General features: G+C 39.3%; 1 protein-coding gene across 2 annotated transcripts; it reads left to right on the top strand.

The window, feature by feature from the left end:
* The first annotated feature begins 6,718 nt into the window (after positions 1-6,718).
* ube2v1 (ubiquitin-conjugating enzyme E2 variant 1) lies at positions 6,719-13,751 on the top strand. 2 transcript variants are annotated; one of them, XM_042407723.1, is made up of 4 exons: positions 6,719-6,822; positions 8,860-9,008; positions 11,392-11,517; positions 13,086-13,751. In XM_042407723.1, the coding sequence occupies exons 1-4, from the start codon at positions 6,801-6,803 to the stop codon at positions 13,227-13,229; spliced, it is 441 nt and encodes a 146-aa protein (XP_042263657.1). In that variant the 5' UTR covers positions 6,719-6,800; the 3' UTR covers positions 13,230-13,751. The 2 variants fall into 2 exon arrangements, with proteins under 2 accessions (XP_042263657.1, XP_042263658.1); XM_042407724.1 differs by lacking the exons at positions 6,719-6,822; positions 8,860-9,008 and adding an exon at positions 9,336-9,424.
* The last annotated feature ends 438 nt before the right edge of the window (positions 13,752-14,189 follow it).

Genomic DNA, 14,189 nt, shown 5'->3' with positions numbered 1-14,189 from the left:
AGTTGTATTTTCACACTTTAAAGGGGAAATTATTGTTGTACCACTTTAAATCTTTCTCACATTGAGCATATTCCTAGTGTTGAATATAGACAATTCAGGGAGAGAGGAGATAGAAATGAACTTTATCCTGAACAGCAGCAAGTGAACATTTTACAGAGAGCTGCAATCATCGCTGTTTTCACTCTCATGTTGCTTTGATAGTCTATAATTTGGTGTAGGATCACAGTCTGTTTAGGGTTTATGAACATTAAATTTTACTGAAGTCACATTTCAGCATATCTAAGCTCCCACCGTTATGTTGTTTATGCTCGCTGCATTTGTAAATCAAATATTCCCTACTGTTTGTGAAGGCAGCATTAGCTGCTAGTGAAAAGACTGGTGAGTGGCAGACCCCTCCTGGCCAACTGGGGATATGCATCCCCCAAAAAATGTCATGGTTTGATCCCTAAACTTTGTCACTTTACAGACCCCAGTATAGATAAACAGACATACAGTTTTCTCCTAAACTACAATAACATCTATTCAGAGAAATAAAGTCTTGATGATTGGTTGAATGCTGTGATAAAAATACATGCATTTAAGTTTAAATTCTGACGCCTGGAGATGCATGGACCACACTTTAATGGCAGCTATTAAGTTACTTTAATAAGTACTATAGCATAAGCAGTTCATACAAGGAAGAACAGGCAGCCGCAGCAGTTTTCAGCTATAATTATCCATGCAAAAAGCATTAACTAAGCATGGTATAACTGGAACTGAAGCTCTAAATATTTTCCATTTTGGGTGATATTGTTCAGGGTTCAATCCCCATCTGCTCATCCATTTACAGCAGACATGTCAGGCTCTGAGACATCCGATGCATATCAATAGAGACCACACAGAGATCACAAAACCCGCTGCACATACTTGTCATCTTTAAGGAGGGTCTCTCTCCCGCTCTCTCTCCCTCTGTATCCTTGTCCCCTCTTGTGAAAAGAAGCCTTTTATCTCCCCCCTCTTAATTCTCCTGTAATGAGGACTGAAGCTAGATAAGCCACACTCACTTCAAAGATCACTCAGCCCCACCCACCATGCCCCCCCTCTTAAAACCAACCCCCCGGGTTCAAAGACAAGACAGCAACACTGGGGTCTGCTCCAGTCTTACAATACACTGTACTACCACAGCTCAGATATTCATATATTAGGTTTTATCAGTAAGATATTGAAATCAAAATATGAAACTTTTTTTGTCCTTAAGATTGCAACAGAATTGTGTGAGTATATATAAGTAATAAGGTCAATGAACCATCACTATAATAAGATCATACAGTATACCTTCATATATTCAGGCACTTGTTTATGAAACATTTGATGTATCTGAACTATATTACCAATAAGGCAAGTGTTAACTCAGGTATGGAAATATTTCATATAATAGTCTAGATTCCAGATATTTCTGGATAATTGGTGTTCATGTAAATACTCCATGATCTACGAACAGAGCAGAGATGATGCAATAAAAGTAATAATCCAAGAGATTTTCATATACTGCATGCAACTGTTCTGCTATTCTCAATCACCGATTATTAGCCTAATAGTGACTCAAAGTGTAGCCAGTACACCATCAATTATATTTTCTATTCTGTCTTGCTGTCTGGTTGTTCCTTCATTGGAAACATCTTCCAGTTTGTTTAAAATTGACCTAAAAGCTGGATAGTGAACATAAGTGGATCCAATAAATGAAAGGCCAAAATCCACTTGATATGACAAACTCAGACTGCATGTACTCATTCACTGTTTGCCTGACAGATTAGCTTCAGGAAAAGAACTGTGTTCACCAGCAGCAATAACAAGCATAATAACATGTACAATAAATATAAAAATATGTGGGCAATACACTTTTTTTGAAGCTGATTGTACCGTCATACCCAGGAATTTTAGGGGTACCCTCAATCTGTGTGGCTGTTTGTGTGGATTTGTGTGTGTGTGTTTCTCAGCACAGGCCTGTATTCATGGCAGGGTGAAAGAGAAGTGAGTTGGAAAAGTGGAAAAGCAGAGTGTGAATGAGCATGCCTGTCTCTCAGGAGCAACACACTGCATTCATGTCTCCAGGAAAAACACTGAGCCATTCATCCCCAAAGTTCACACACACACACACACACACACACACACAACTCGCGGTAACTCTGAAAACCAACTTGTCTGTAGAGTGGATAGAGGAGCTGGGCGGGCAGGCTGGCTGGGATGGGGGATGGAGGGTGGGGAAGCAGGCTGGTTGGCGATGGGTGGCTGGGGGAGGTGTTGGACGAGGTGGGTCAGAGGGCAACCTCCCCCATCCCAGTATGTTCATTATTTTGCTCTCATGATTTAACTTAAGAGAATAAATTCAGAAGATGCCACAGCTGTATATCTTTTTAAAAGTTTTGCTTTCACTTTTCCTCATTCACTGACAGTTCATGAGAGATATTTTGGAGAAAAAATGCCTGGTATGCATTTATGATCCAAGTTTGGCATCCAAGGCTGACATTAGGATTAGATGTAGGGTTAGTCTCTACGGAGAGAGGATGACTGATTCAAGGAGTTCTTGATATATGGCAGGGTGTATAGATATTTATCATGCCAAGGCTGTTTTAGTCAGAAAGACCTTTTTAAAAAAAAAAAAAAAAAAATCATTGCAGCACCCCTGAGAAGAAAAATGCTACAGGTTTACAAAACTGTCTGCATGACTCCTGACAATGGAGGATAAACTGAATCTAGTGCCAACTAAACAGTCGACAGTATCTATTTATTCATTTTTTAATTGTGTGTTTGATATGGTCACAATACCCTAAAGAGAAACACATAGCATGTACAGCACATATGCATATATATGATAGTCTTATATTCAAAATATGAGTAGATGGTCCTGAATGCTCTTGAACTGGAGAACATTCAAGGCATCATACATTTGGATGCACAGAATGCTCTAAATTACTTATATTGATCATTATTTCGAGTGGTTAGAAATGTTTGATCTCCTTTGTATTGACGTCCACATTAAAACTCGTGTAGTGATGGATAATCATGCTATTATATTTTGTATTATTAAAATAGGTGCAGTGGTTCCTGAGAAAATGTTAAAAAATGCCCTCCCTTACAAAGATCTTTCATTGGATACTACTTACAAGTTAAAGATATCCTGTTTGAAACTCTGTCCCATTTCTGTCTATTTCTTACAGTCTTTTGCATATCTCCTAAAATTTAAAAAAAGTTTGGTGGAAGTTGGGCTTTGTTAGTTTTTGCTGTGGATCCAGATCCAGCTGTGCCACCATGTGGATTTACATGAAACAAACTCTTGAACAGGGAAGTCTGATCCAGGATTCAAAACATTTTTGAATCTTTAATCCTGTTTTAATTTGAGACAGATATATGTAGCCAATTATACAATCAAGAGATTTCCTAAAAGACCTTAAAGATTTTCATCATTCAGTTTTCATCCAATATTCACCAAATAAGAGACAAGGCACATTAACAGGCCCATCATAAGGTTTCTCATTTGTCTTTGATATCCTGGTTGCCTACTGGTTGCCTAATTATTATAAGCATGTCCTATTTGACATACAACAAGATGATGCAGTGCAATAGCCTATCATCAGTTTAGTGCAACTCATTTGAAATTTTGCACAGTTAAATAGTGCAAACACAATTAAATGGACTATGTGACTGGCTGTGATTCAAGCCCTAATATTCCCTGGCTTCTTCCAAGGTCTACTTAGTCCTAACTTTACTTAGTAAAACCCACATTTCTTTTTATATATCAGGGTTTTATTCAACAAAGACATCCAGATGAACCAGTAAACCTGCTTTTTGGAACATATCTTTATTGCTGCAGACATTTTAACTTGTCATACTCAAAGAATTGCTGTAGCACAGACTTCATTACAGATGGGTGTCCCAGTTCTGGTGTTCTGCTATTGTGCACACTGTGATGCTTTGGAACAACTAAATGGAACAGAGACATTGTGAATGATTTAGTTACACCTGTTCTTTTCCCAGTATGACAAGTCATAATGTCTAGTATTCACAGCAGATGTTTTGAGTTGTCATAGCAGGAAAAACACAGGTGCAATTAATAACATTAATGACCACTGAATCCCATTTAGTTTTTCCAAGTTCATGACCCTGGTATAGTGCATGATGGTTCACCAGTATGGCTTCCTTGGATGCTTGAATGGAACTTTTATTATTAACCATTAACCATCAGTTCCACCTGTGCCTTTCCGGCTACGAAGAGTCAAAATGTCTGCTGTGAAAAAGGTCTACAGGGCTCAGTAAAGAATTTAGACAGTCTCTTGAAATCCTGGCTACTTTCTACCATTAAAAGTATAGAGGGTTATGATTTGGCAGATATGCAGCCCTGGAGTGCTCTCTATAAATAGGAGAAATGATTTCCTTTGGTTACTCAGAGGATGATTATTTCTTCATGTAGATCACACATGGTCACTAATTGCCTGTCTTGATGTCAACCAATGATTTTAAAACTCAGCTTTAATATGCTTTTGGAGAAAATGTAGGCCACAAGAATGAACATGTCCATGTCACAGCCCGGCTACTAGACTGCGACAAAATGGGAGACCAGACTAATTTACAAGTGTGAGTAAGAATATTTATTTACAAAAAATAAAACGTGGAAGTCAGTAATCAGTCATGTGTGGATGTATGTGCATGTGTGAGACTGTCTGCAGCAAACACAACAAAACAGCCGTGCTGTGATGGGAGAGAGAGAGAGCTCCATGGGAAGGTGATGAGCCCAAGTGTGGTTCACGAACTAAATGATGACCAGTAGTGACAGTCAGTGATATGTCAATAAAAGATAAAAAAAAATATTTCATTGACAAAACAATTTCAATTTATCAGCAGATGGAATTTTCCAGTTGTCATTGAATTATTGATGTTCAACTTTCCATTTTTTCAGAGCACTTTAAGGACATTTGTCCATGTTGATTTAAAAATTAATTTTTGAAATGAATAAAATGAAAAGCAATTCATAAGAAACAATGAAGATCATGTTTTGTTGTCAAATCCCAAGGTCAAAAATTAACCTTGAATCTCAACAAATATATTAATTTCTTCAATAAAAAAGAAGTAGAAATATGTGAAAATGTTGCAAGTCATTAATAAAGCAGAATGTGTTTACTTATTAGCCCACTTGACAGCAAATACAAGTAAGCCATCCATTTTTAAAATGTGTCTGACAAATGTGATAATAAGTTGTCTTAAAATAATGTCATACACCTCTATGTGTTTTAAAATAGTATTTGTATTTGAGTTTTAACATATAGACCATGTACAGTACATACTGTATGTACATTGGACAGTTTTTACTTGTTGTAATCATTCCCCCTGTTCATACTGGCCATGAAAACATCCCTTCTTCAGATGCTTCCAATGGGAGTGATGGGGAACAGAATATACAGTACTCCTTCTGTGTAAAAATGTAACTGCAGCAGTCTAAGTTAAATCAAGTGGGTATCCAAAGTTATTCATTTTAGTTTGAAAGTGCATGACAGTGTTTCCTTGCTGAGTTGCAGGTTGCAAGAGAGAATTTGTTACTGATTTGATTAAGACTGCTGAAGACTCATGTTACTCTAAGTTAAATGCTAAACTGAAATATGTTTTTAATCAGACATAGGCTGTGGATTTTATTCCACATTAAAGCTGAGGTGCAATCAACCTCTGAATGGTCAGTATTAACAGAGAACTTTACAGCAAGCAAAACCTGTTTCAAAGTTCATATGGACACCTGAGTGTTGTTTTAAAGGATAGGTTCACACTTTTTAAAATCTGCCTTAAAACAAAAGTCAAGTGTCCATATGATCAGTGAAAGAGGTTTTCCTCGCTGTAATCATTCCTCCTGTTCATACTGGCTATTAAAAGATCCCTTTCAAATGTTTTTTCAATGTGAGTGATGGCCAAAATCCACACAGTCATTTTGTGCAAAAATGCATTTATAAGTTGATGTGAAGCTTATATGAGTCTTCAGCAGTCTGAGTTAGTCATATCAAGTGAATATCTGCCACATTTACAGTCTTTTTAGCATCAAATTCCCTCTTTGTGTTTCCTCGGACAGTGTTTCCCTGTTGAGCTGCGGTGGAAGTATAGTGACAAAAAGAGGGACTTTGGCACTAAAAAGACTGTAACATTGAAAGATATCTACTTGATTTGACTCATTTGGACGCTGAAGCTTCATATTAGCTTCAGATAAACTTTTAAATACATTTTTGCACAGAAGGAGGACTGTGGATTTTGCCCCCCCATCACTTACATTGTAAGTGCATTATGAAGGGATCTTCTAATGGTCAGTATGAACAGGAGGAATGATTATGGCAAGAAAAACATGTTGAAATGTTCATTTGGGCTCCTGACTGTTGTTTTAAGACAAACTTGAAAAATTGTGAACCTGTCCTTTAAACACTGTCCATAGTCCAGAACATTTTTGTCCAGTAGATGGCGATCCAGCATTATCCATTTCCATCAGCGGGCGCTCCGAGCTGGTTCATACTTTGAGGAATTGTAAGAGGCTACTGATCCATATTAATTATAATTTCAGCTTCTGCTGTCCAAATGTCTTGACCACAGCTGATACTCATTCAGAAATCCAGGAACACTTTGTCGTGATAAAGTTTGAAGTGACAGTAGACATGGAGAGGACAGTAAATTATGAACTAACTAGTCTTAAATGTATAACTATACCAATAACACGAAGCACGTCACATGAAATAAACTGGGTGTTTTGGCTTGCACGCGCATTATGTGCGCGCTTCCGTAAAGCAGTGACAAAGATGGCGGCCGCCGCCGGATCAGGTAAGCCGACTTCACCAACAGTTCAGACTGTATCTTTTCATTTATTTTGCTCAAGAGGCACAATTTCAAACATAGCGCGTTAGCTACATATTGGTTTTACAAACTCCAGCAGACCAGCTGTAGTGCAGTTTCGACTGCAACATCACTCTATGTTAAGAAATACTGCCGTAACGTTGCTCGCTAGCTCCGTGGCTAGCAGTGCTGGCCCAGTGTGTGAGCAGCACTCGCACATCTGCAGCAATCTGTATGTGCCATTATGGAGCTTGCCGGTCAGAGAAGAGAGGACATTATTATCTCAGTTCACATTTGTGAGCGGTATCCTCCTGTCAGCTCCGCGATGACGGCCGGGACCAGCCTGCTGGGTAGATGAATAGTTTCCTGAGATAACATTAGCTGGCAGCACAGCTCCGTTCATCAACTGGAGAGACAAGGCATCCAACAGTAGCTCGTCAATAACAACCAAACCCAAGATATTTAACTCAACACAATGTTTGACAATTTGAAAACAATCTTTTCTTATTTAAGTAGAAACCTGTCCTTAGCGACATGTTTTTACTTTAAATAGTTCAGTAGGCAACTCCTCTAATAGATAGAAATTTAAAGTCCCCCTCCACTCAAAAACATCTTTTTCTTCTTGCTCCTACGTTTGGAAGTTTGAGCTTCATGTGCAGTTTGTTTTCACATACATCTGCTCAAAGTGGAAAGTTTCTCTGTACTCATTAACATCTGATTTCAAGATGTGTATCTTGATTTGTGGCATCATAACTAGTTTTGAAGCCAGTCCTGGTCTGGTATTCAACTCACACAAGTGTGATGTGGAAACTTGAAGCTCTAGTGCCCGTACACTAAAAATGGACTTTACAGTGAAGTAGAAGACATCTTGTGTCCAGCTGTTCAACTTCTGAAATGAAAAATATTTGCATTTTCATAGATTCTGGAATTTTTGATGAGAGAGAAGGAGTAGATGTAATTTTTAAGGATTTTAACAAGATAATTTAACTGTTTTTGTGGAAAAAATCATATCAAACAATGTCTTTTTCAAAGTAGAGTATTTTGTATACATTTTAAAACAGGTCTAGAGAGGATCTTTAACATCTCACAGTGGTCAAACTGTGAAAAATGGTGTTTATCTGAGGAACCCTGCTGTCATGCATTAAGGCTCATTATATAGCTAAGCCTATTGAGGCTTTCACAACAATTTGATAATATAAGAGTGTAAACCCAATTCAGTAGTCCCAGTTGTTAAACCTGAAATCAAATGTGATCAGTTCAAACTTCTTCAGGGTGTCACAGCATGTGTGTTTGGCCGTTGAGGTGTCACAGCTATCCATAAGTCACCTCACAGTGTTGGTAACAGCCGACCCCCCCCCTCCCCCTCCCCTTGATAATGTATTTGTCTAGAGACATGGTGGCATCTGAGTTTTAGATGGTTGGTTTTACATGTTTAGTGAATCTCTGGCTTTGCACAGCTGTTATAGAAAGTCTGTTCAGATTTATTGTTCTACAATGATAACAGGGATGACGCTGCATTAAAATAAATTGAGTCTTGTCTCACAAACCTCTGAAAATCCCCTTAACTTCCTAACTTTTGCTGTTGTGTACATTTTCTGCCAGCAGTAAAGACAATGATTTTCACTGTTAAAGAATGAAAAACTATTAATCAATCAATTAATCAGAAAATGATCAATCAGAAAATAATCGTCAGATTTATCAATAATGAAAATAATCATTATTTGCAACTATACCAAACTGTGTCACGTTGGCTCAGTTAGGAGGTTGATAGATGATTCTATGTCTGAGCAGGAATCACTGCCAGATATTGTTTACCTGTGAATATGAAAATAATTTGATATTATCAGTTGTAAAAATGGTCAGTGATACTAGAGACGTTTCTGACATCCCTTCCTTTAGGTTAGCCTAGCATTCAGGCAAGTCATTCAGGATAATATGAGTGTATGTTCTCCTAATGTGTGATTAATTAAAAGCTAATTGAATTATCCATATTGTGTGTGTGTGTGTGTGTGTGTGTGTGTGAAGGCATCGTGGTTCCCCGCAGCTTTCGGCTGCTGGAGGAACTGGAGGAAGGTCAGAAGGGAGGTGGAGATGGTACAGTGAGCTGGGGCCTTGAAAACGATGACGACATGACGTTAACTCACTGGAATGGCATGATTATCGGCCCCGCCAAGGTGAGCTGCGCCTGCAATGCTTTAATACGTCATGCTGCTTTTCTCTCCACCAACACACTACCAGCATCACACTGGACTGACATGCGTTCTTGATCAAATCTCTCTGTAAGACGAAGGGACAGTCTAAACAGGATAGTCAAGAATTGAATAATAGAAGATGTTCAGTGTACTTCAAAGCTGAATGGGTGTGGTGTATGTTTATGCTTAATGAGCAGAGCTCCCATTCCATTTAAACCTAGTAGATGAAGGGCACACAGTGCTTGTGCTGACCTGAATCAACAGCTGTTTAATTAAGCAAAGAAAATGCAAACACGGTGAACAGAGGCTGCGCTGTATTTGGCTGATTGGGTGTGCTGCACTTACAGAGAAGCAAGGGCAGGGAAACCTTTAAATGCACGTGTTACATGAGGCTGAAGGTATGACGCTGAATCTTTATCAGCTAATGACACACCTTTTGTTGAGGATCAGCTTTAATAAGGTGAACTAGAAACAGGAAGGGCAGCGTTTTAATAAATGTTCTTTGACAGTGAGTATACAACTTATGCAGCTGCAATTCAGTTTATTGTACCTAGAAACTGTTCTAATTCACTAATCAATTCAAAACATCAAGATAAATATTTTTGCATTTCTTTGTCAGTGGATGTTTTTTTTTTATATCACATGAGAAAAATAGTAAAAGAGGAGCAGGTGACAGGTGCTTTTTACAGTTTGGGTGAAGTCAGTTTTGAATGGTGCAGGTATCTCTTGGTATTTTGCAACCAAAGCTCTGTCACTTAACTATTAAGACAAAGCTCTGAATTCCTGCTTAATGACTGATACACATTTTTAATAAATGTAAATACTCTTCAGCAACATGCCATTAGTTGATTTACATGAGGAGGAGCAATATGATGTGATGGTTTTGTTTATGACTTAGTTGGGCCTGTGGTATCATTTAACTTTTTTTTTTTTTTTTTTGCATAACACCCACACATACAAGAGTGTGTCCTTACTGCAGCCAATAGGATGCTTACATAGTGTGAAAGTACTCCGAGGAGCTGGATGTGTTTGAATTTGCGTAGATTCCAATGCAGTGCACTAGAAGCTTTGAGGTGAAAGATGCATGATTTTTTTGTTTGTTTCAATAAGAGGGAACATTGTGGGTGGGTGTGCTCCCTTTAGTGGCACTTACATGGTTCAGCCTACCCTCTAGAGAGCTAGGATGATGTACTACTTCCTTGTGTGGTTTAGAAGTAAAGAGAAGTGCATACATGCACTAGTTAGTTTGCATTTTTGCAATATTGCATGTGGCGACGTTGCTCCTTTACCACTGTGGTACTGGAACAAAATAGACAGCATTTAAAGATGCTATCTGGTAGACTGGTTGCACACTGACCCAGTGATGCAGCTTAAACCCACTGCAGGGGTCTATCTGTATGGGTCGGAGGCTGCTCAGCTTCCCACCAGGAATAGAAATAAATTCAGCGATAGTGATTTTTTAAATGTTATCGGACCGACTCGCCAAGAAAAGGTGAGGGAGAGAGAGAGAGAGCGAGAAATAGAAAGCGTGGGTGATGAAGAGAGAGGGAGCATGCATATGGACCAGACAGAGGAGGCAAAACTGAAAGCTAACTTTTATCTTGCAGTTACTGGATGTAATTCTCAGGTTCATCAGTGAAGTTTCTGAACTTGACTGCAGTCTCTGCTAACAGTGAGAAGCAGAACGACAGCTGTCTCATGAACGGGTCTAGTACGAGTTGAACCCACGTTGAGTAGACCTGCGTCATATGCATGTTGCTGGTTGAAAGTAGTGTAAGTTCGGTTGCATGTTCCCTAGATGTCAAGAGCATATGTGGCTGTTTTTAAGGACCAGTCACATGTTCACCTCTTCTGTGCTGATGCCTCCAAACGGCAGAGGATTTTTGTATGTCCTTAAACATGTCTGGAGGCTCATTTTAATTGTATTGTTTAGGCTTCTGAAATTGCGTAATTACAAAGCTGTAACGTCATAACAACAGACACATCACCACCTTCAGCTTCACTCAGCTTCATGGCATGTTTGTGCATCTCTTCACCTCTACATGGATCTTAGTTCTCGCAAACTCAAACCAATTTGCTAAACCAAGTAGCTCACTGCCGTTATTTAAACTCCAGTTGCTAAGAGTTCACCATATTTAATAAGATGTAACATTAGTCCTAGCTTCCTGAGCTGTTCTCTTTCAGCTTTGTTAAACATGTCATGAAATGTATTAATCACATTAATCATTTTCATTTGGTTTGTCAGCTGCTCAATCAACAAATATAGTTAATTAATGTCTATAAATGAATGGACCTCACATGCTATCAGAATTTCCTGGTCACTCACTCTTTGAGCTAACCTGTCGCCCCCTTTTTTGAATCGTAGACTGTCTATGAAGGCAGGATATACAGTCTGAAAATAGAATGTGGATCCAGATACCCAGAGTATCCCCCTCTGGTCCGCTTTGTGAACAAGATCAACCTGAGCGGCGTACACAATTCAAATGGTGTGGTAAGTATCCATATTTCTCCACGCACTCCTGGTTGAATCACTGATCTCAAGTGTTATTGGTAAGTTGAGGACTGCGGTATACATCTAACTCCCTGAACCCAGTGTCCTCCCGCCAGTGGGATGTAGAAGCTGACTTGTGCTTCAGTCTCAGTTGTAGCTTTCAATACGCACCTCCGACTAAGATATTGCTGTGCTAGCAACTCACAAGCTAACAGTCAAGTGCGGTTTCATATTAAGAGCAAATAATGAATGCAGGGACACAGGATTAGAACTCCTTCACAGACCTTTGGGTCAGTATAAGTAATTAGTGTTAGAAATATTATAATATAGTACATCACCAGGAAATTCAGTTAAGAAACTGATGGTAATATCTGTAATAGGCTGGATTAAATACAGAAGAAATCAAATGACTTCATCACATTGAAGTAGCTCTTCTGTAAATCAAATATGCCATAAAGCACTCCTGCTTATTGATTTGCAAGATTGCCCGCAATGGTCTAATACAAGCCAATGTTAGAGGGATAGATAGTACTAGTGATGGGAACCTCAAGCTGTATCACAATTCAATTAAAGGCTTCTCTAGTGTTTTATTATTATATTTCCATAGAGTTAGAGGACTTAGAACAGACAGATTAAAAACCTTAGAGTGAAGCAGCAGAGGCTGAGAGCAGCTCTCCTCCCTGCCTCCTCACTGCCTGCTTCTTTCAAACTCCACACCTCCTGCTCCTAATGCAGGCTTTCTGTTAGAAATCGAAAGTTTCAAGCTCATACTGAGATAAACTGGGTTATTTTCTCAATCTTTGGACAGCTCCCCCTCAGAGCATCATTAAATGAATCGTAAATTTAAGATTCTGTTTTGCAAAACGATTGTCAGTGCATCTTGATGCATCTCAGTTTTTGATTTCTATACCTTTTCTCTCTGTTTGGTCACGCTTATGATAACATGATCATGTACATCATCATGATACATTCTCATGTATCACCACAACAGAAGTGCACCAGCTGGCATTGGCATGTTTACCTGTACTGTTCACTGAGAGTGCTCATAAAGTAATAAGCCAAAATGTGACAAATATCACTCAAATAACACTTTTGGGGCCAACTGCAGTTAAAGTATTTTCAAGATGTGAAGTTGCTTGCTTTCAGATAATGTCCTCTGAAAACAGAAAACCAACAGAATGATCCCTACTTGTGTCTTACATTTCTTATGTCTTTGAACTTCAAAAGCTTGTCTGGACAAGAGGTGTTTAACCAGAGTTTTTGAGTCATCCGTCTCCATACTGTCTACACATGCTGTGCAACAGGTCATGTTTCAAATTGCGTAGCTGCAAACTAAAGCATATTTTTACACTTGTCTTTAGTTTTACACACTGAAACACTATCATTGTGTATTGGGCTCTGAGCACTGACCTACACAGCAGCACTGTCCCTGAACACATCCTATGTGTAGACATTTAGTTAATTGAACTCTACAACTGTAACTTTAAGATCAGGCCCGCACACTAAGTTTCTTATTGGGACCATAATAAATAGGCCTCCCCCTCCCTCTCCACCTCCTCTCCCTTCAGGTGGACATAAAGGCGGTGACATCACTGTGCAGGTGGAAAAACTCCTACAACATCCGGACGGTGCTGCAGGAGCTCAGACAGCACATGACGACAAAAGAGAACAACAGGCTTTCCCAGCCACCTGAAGGCCAGGTGTACAACTGAGGCTCCTGCTGCTACACACACACACACACACACACACACACACACACACACACACATATACACACATATACACACATATACACACAAACACACATACATAGCATTCTTAATGCTTTAACACTGACTCTACCACTTTCAAACTACACAACCATTGTGTTATCTCCAAGACTCGACTCGGATCTTCCCATTGGACAGAGAGAGGAATGCACAGGTGAACCTGACTTCACCCAGTGCCCAGTCATCCATTAAAGTTCACGGTGCAGACCAAACATTACAAAATACTGTACATCTTACTGATGTTTTGTTTTTTTTATTCTCTTTGTGTTCTACATCCAGATTGTAAAATAACAAATGACCTGATTGAGTGTACCAATTATGTGTGTGTGCTGGACAGTTAGTCCCTGCTATATATGGGTATTGCGTTGAGGGATTTGAACCAACTTGCTATTTAGCAAAAGAAACTTCTGTAACCCCAACTGAAATATGGATGTTAAATGTTCGGCTCATTCTGAGTTGTTTAAATTTTTTTTTAAACAACAAACCTCCCGATCTTGCAGTATACTGACACATATCCCTCTCACTAAGACAAAATGTACCCCAAACAATGCTTTGCTTGGTCTCCCGGGCCACATTAGTCTCAAATGAATTCCCCAGTTTCTGCGATCCCAACGATGTGAATTTGCCGGGGCATCTTTAAACAAGTACATGTCCGGTACATGGGAATAAACTGCTACTAGACATTCAGTGACGTATGTATCAACAGGGCACTGCTGGCTCATCACTCATGTTCTCAGACTTGTCTTCTGTGTGCCATATGGTTCATAGCGCTTTGTGATAGTGATTGATTATTAGCAGCTGGGGGGGAGGGGGGAGGGGGGAGTGGGGAGGGAGGAGGAGGATTGGGGGGGCGACTACAGGTCCTTGTGTTTTCTCTCTTCAGAGCACATGGAGTTTGTGTGC

Source organism: Thunnus maccoyii, chromosome 3 (assembly GCF_910596095.1).
Source record: "Thunnus maccoyii chromosome 3, fThuMac1.1, whole genome shotgun sequence".
NCBI classification, from domain to species: domain Eukaryota; kingdom Metazoa; phylum Chordata; class Actinopteri; order Scombriformes; family Scombridae; genus Thunnus; species Thunnus maccoyii.
Note: the sequence above shows the minus strand (reverse complement) of the source record. Positions and strands in the feature narration are given on the sequence as shown.

Bases quoted from the DNA above. Each gene is read 5' to 3' on its own strand.
- ube2v1 (XM_042407723.1), top strand. From the start codon at position 6,801: ATGGCGGCCGCCGCCGGATCAG. The intron at 9,009-11,391 runs GTGAGCTGCGCC...TTTGAATCGTAG, and splicing joins TGATTATCGGCCCCGCCAAG to ACTGTCTATGAAGGCAGGAT. The intron at 11,518-13,085 runs GTAAGTATCCAT...CTCTCCCTTCAG, and splicing joins TACACAATTCAAATGGTGTG to GTGGACATAAAGGCGGTGAC.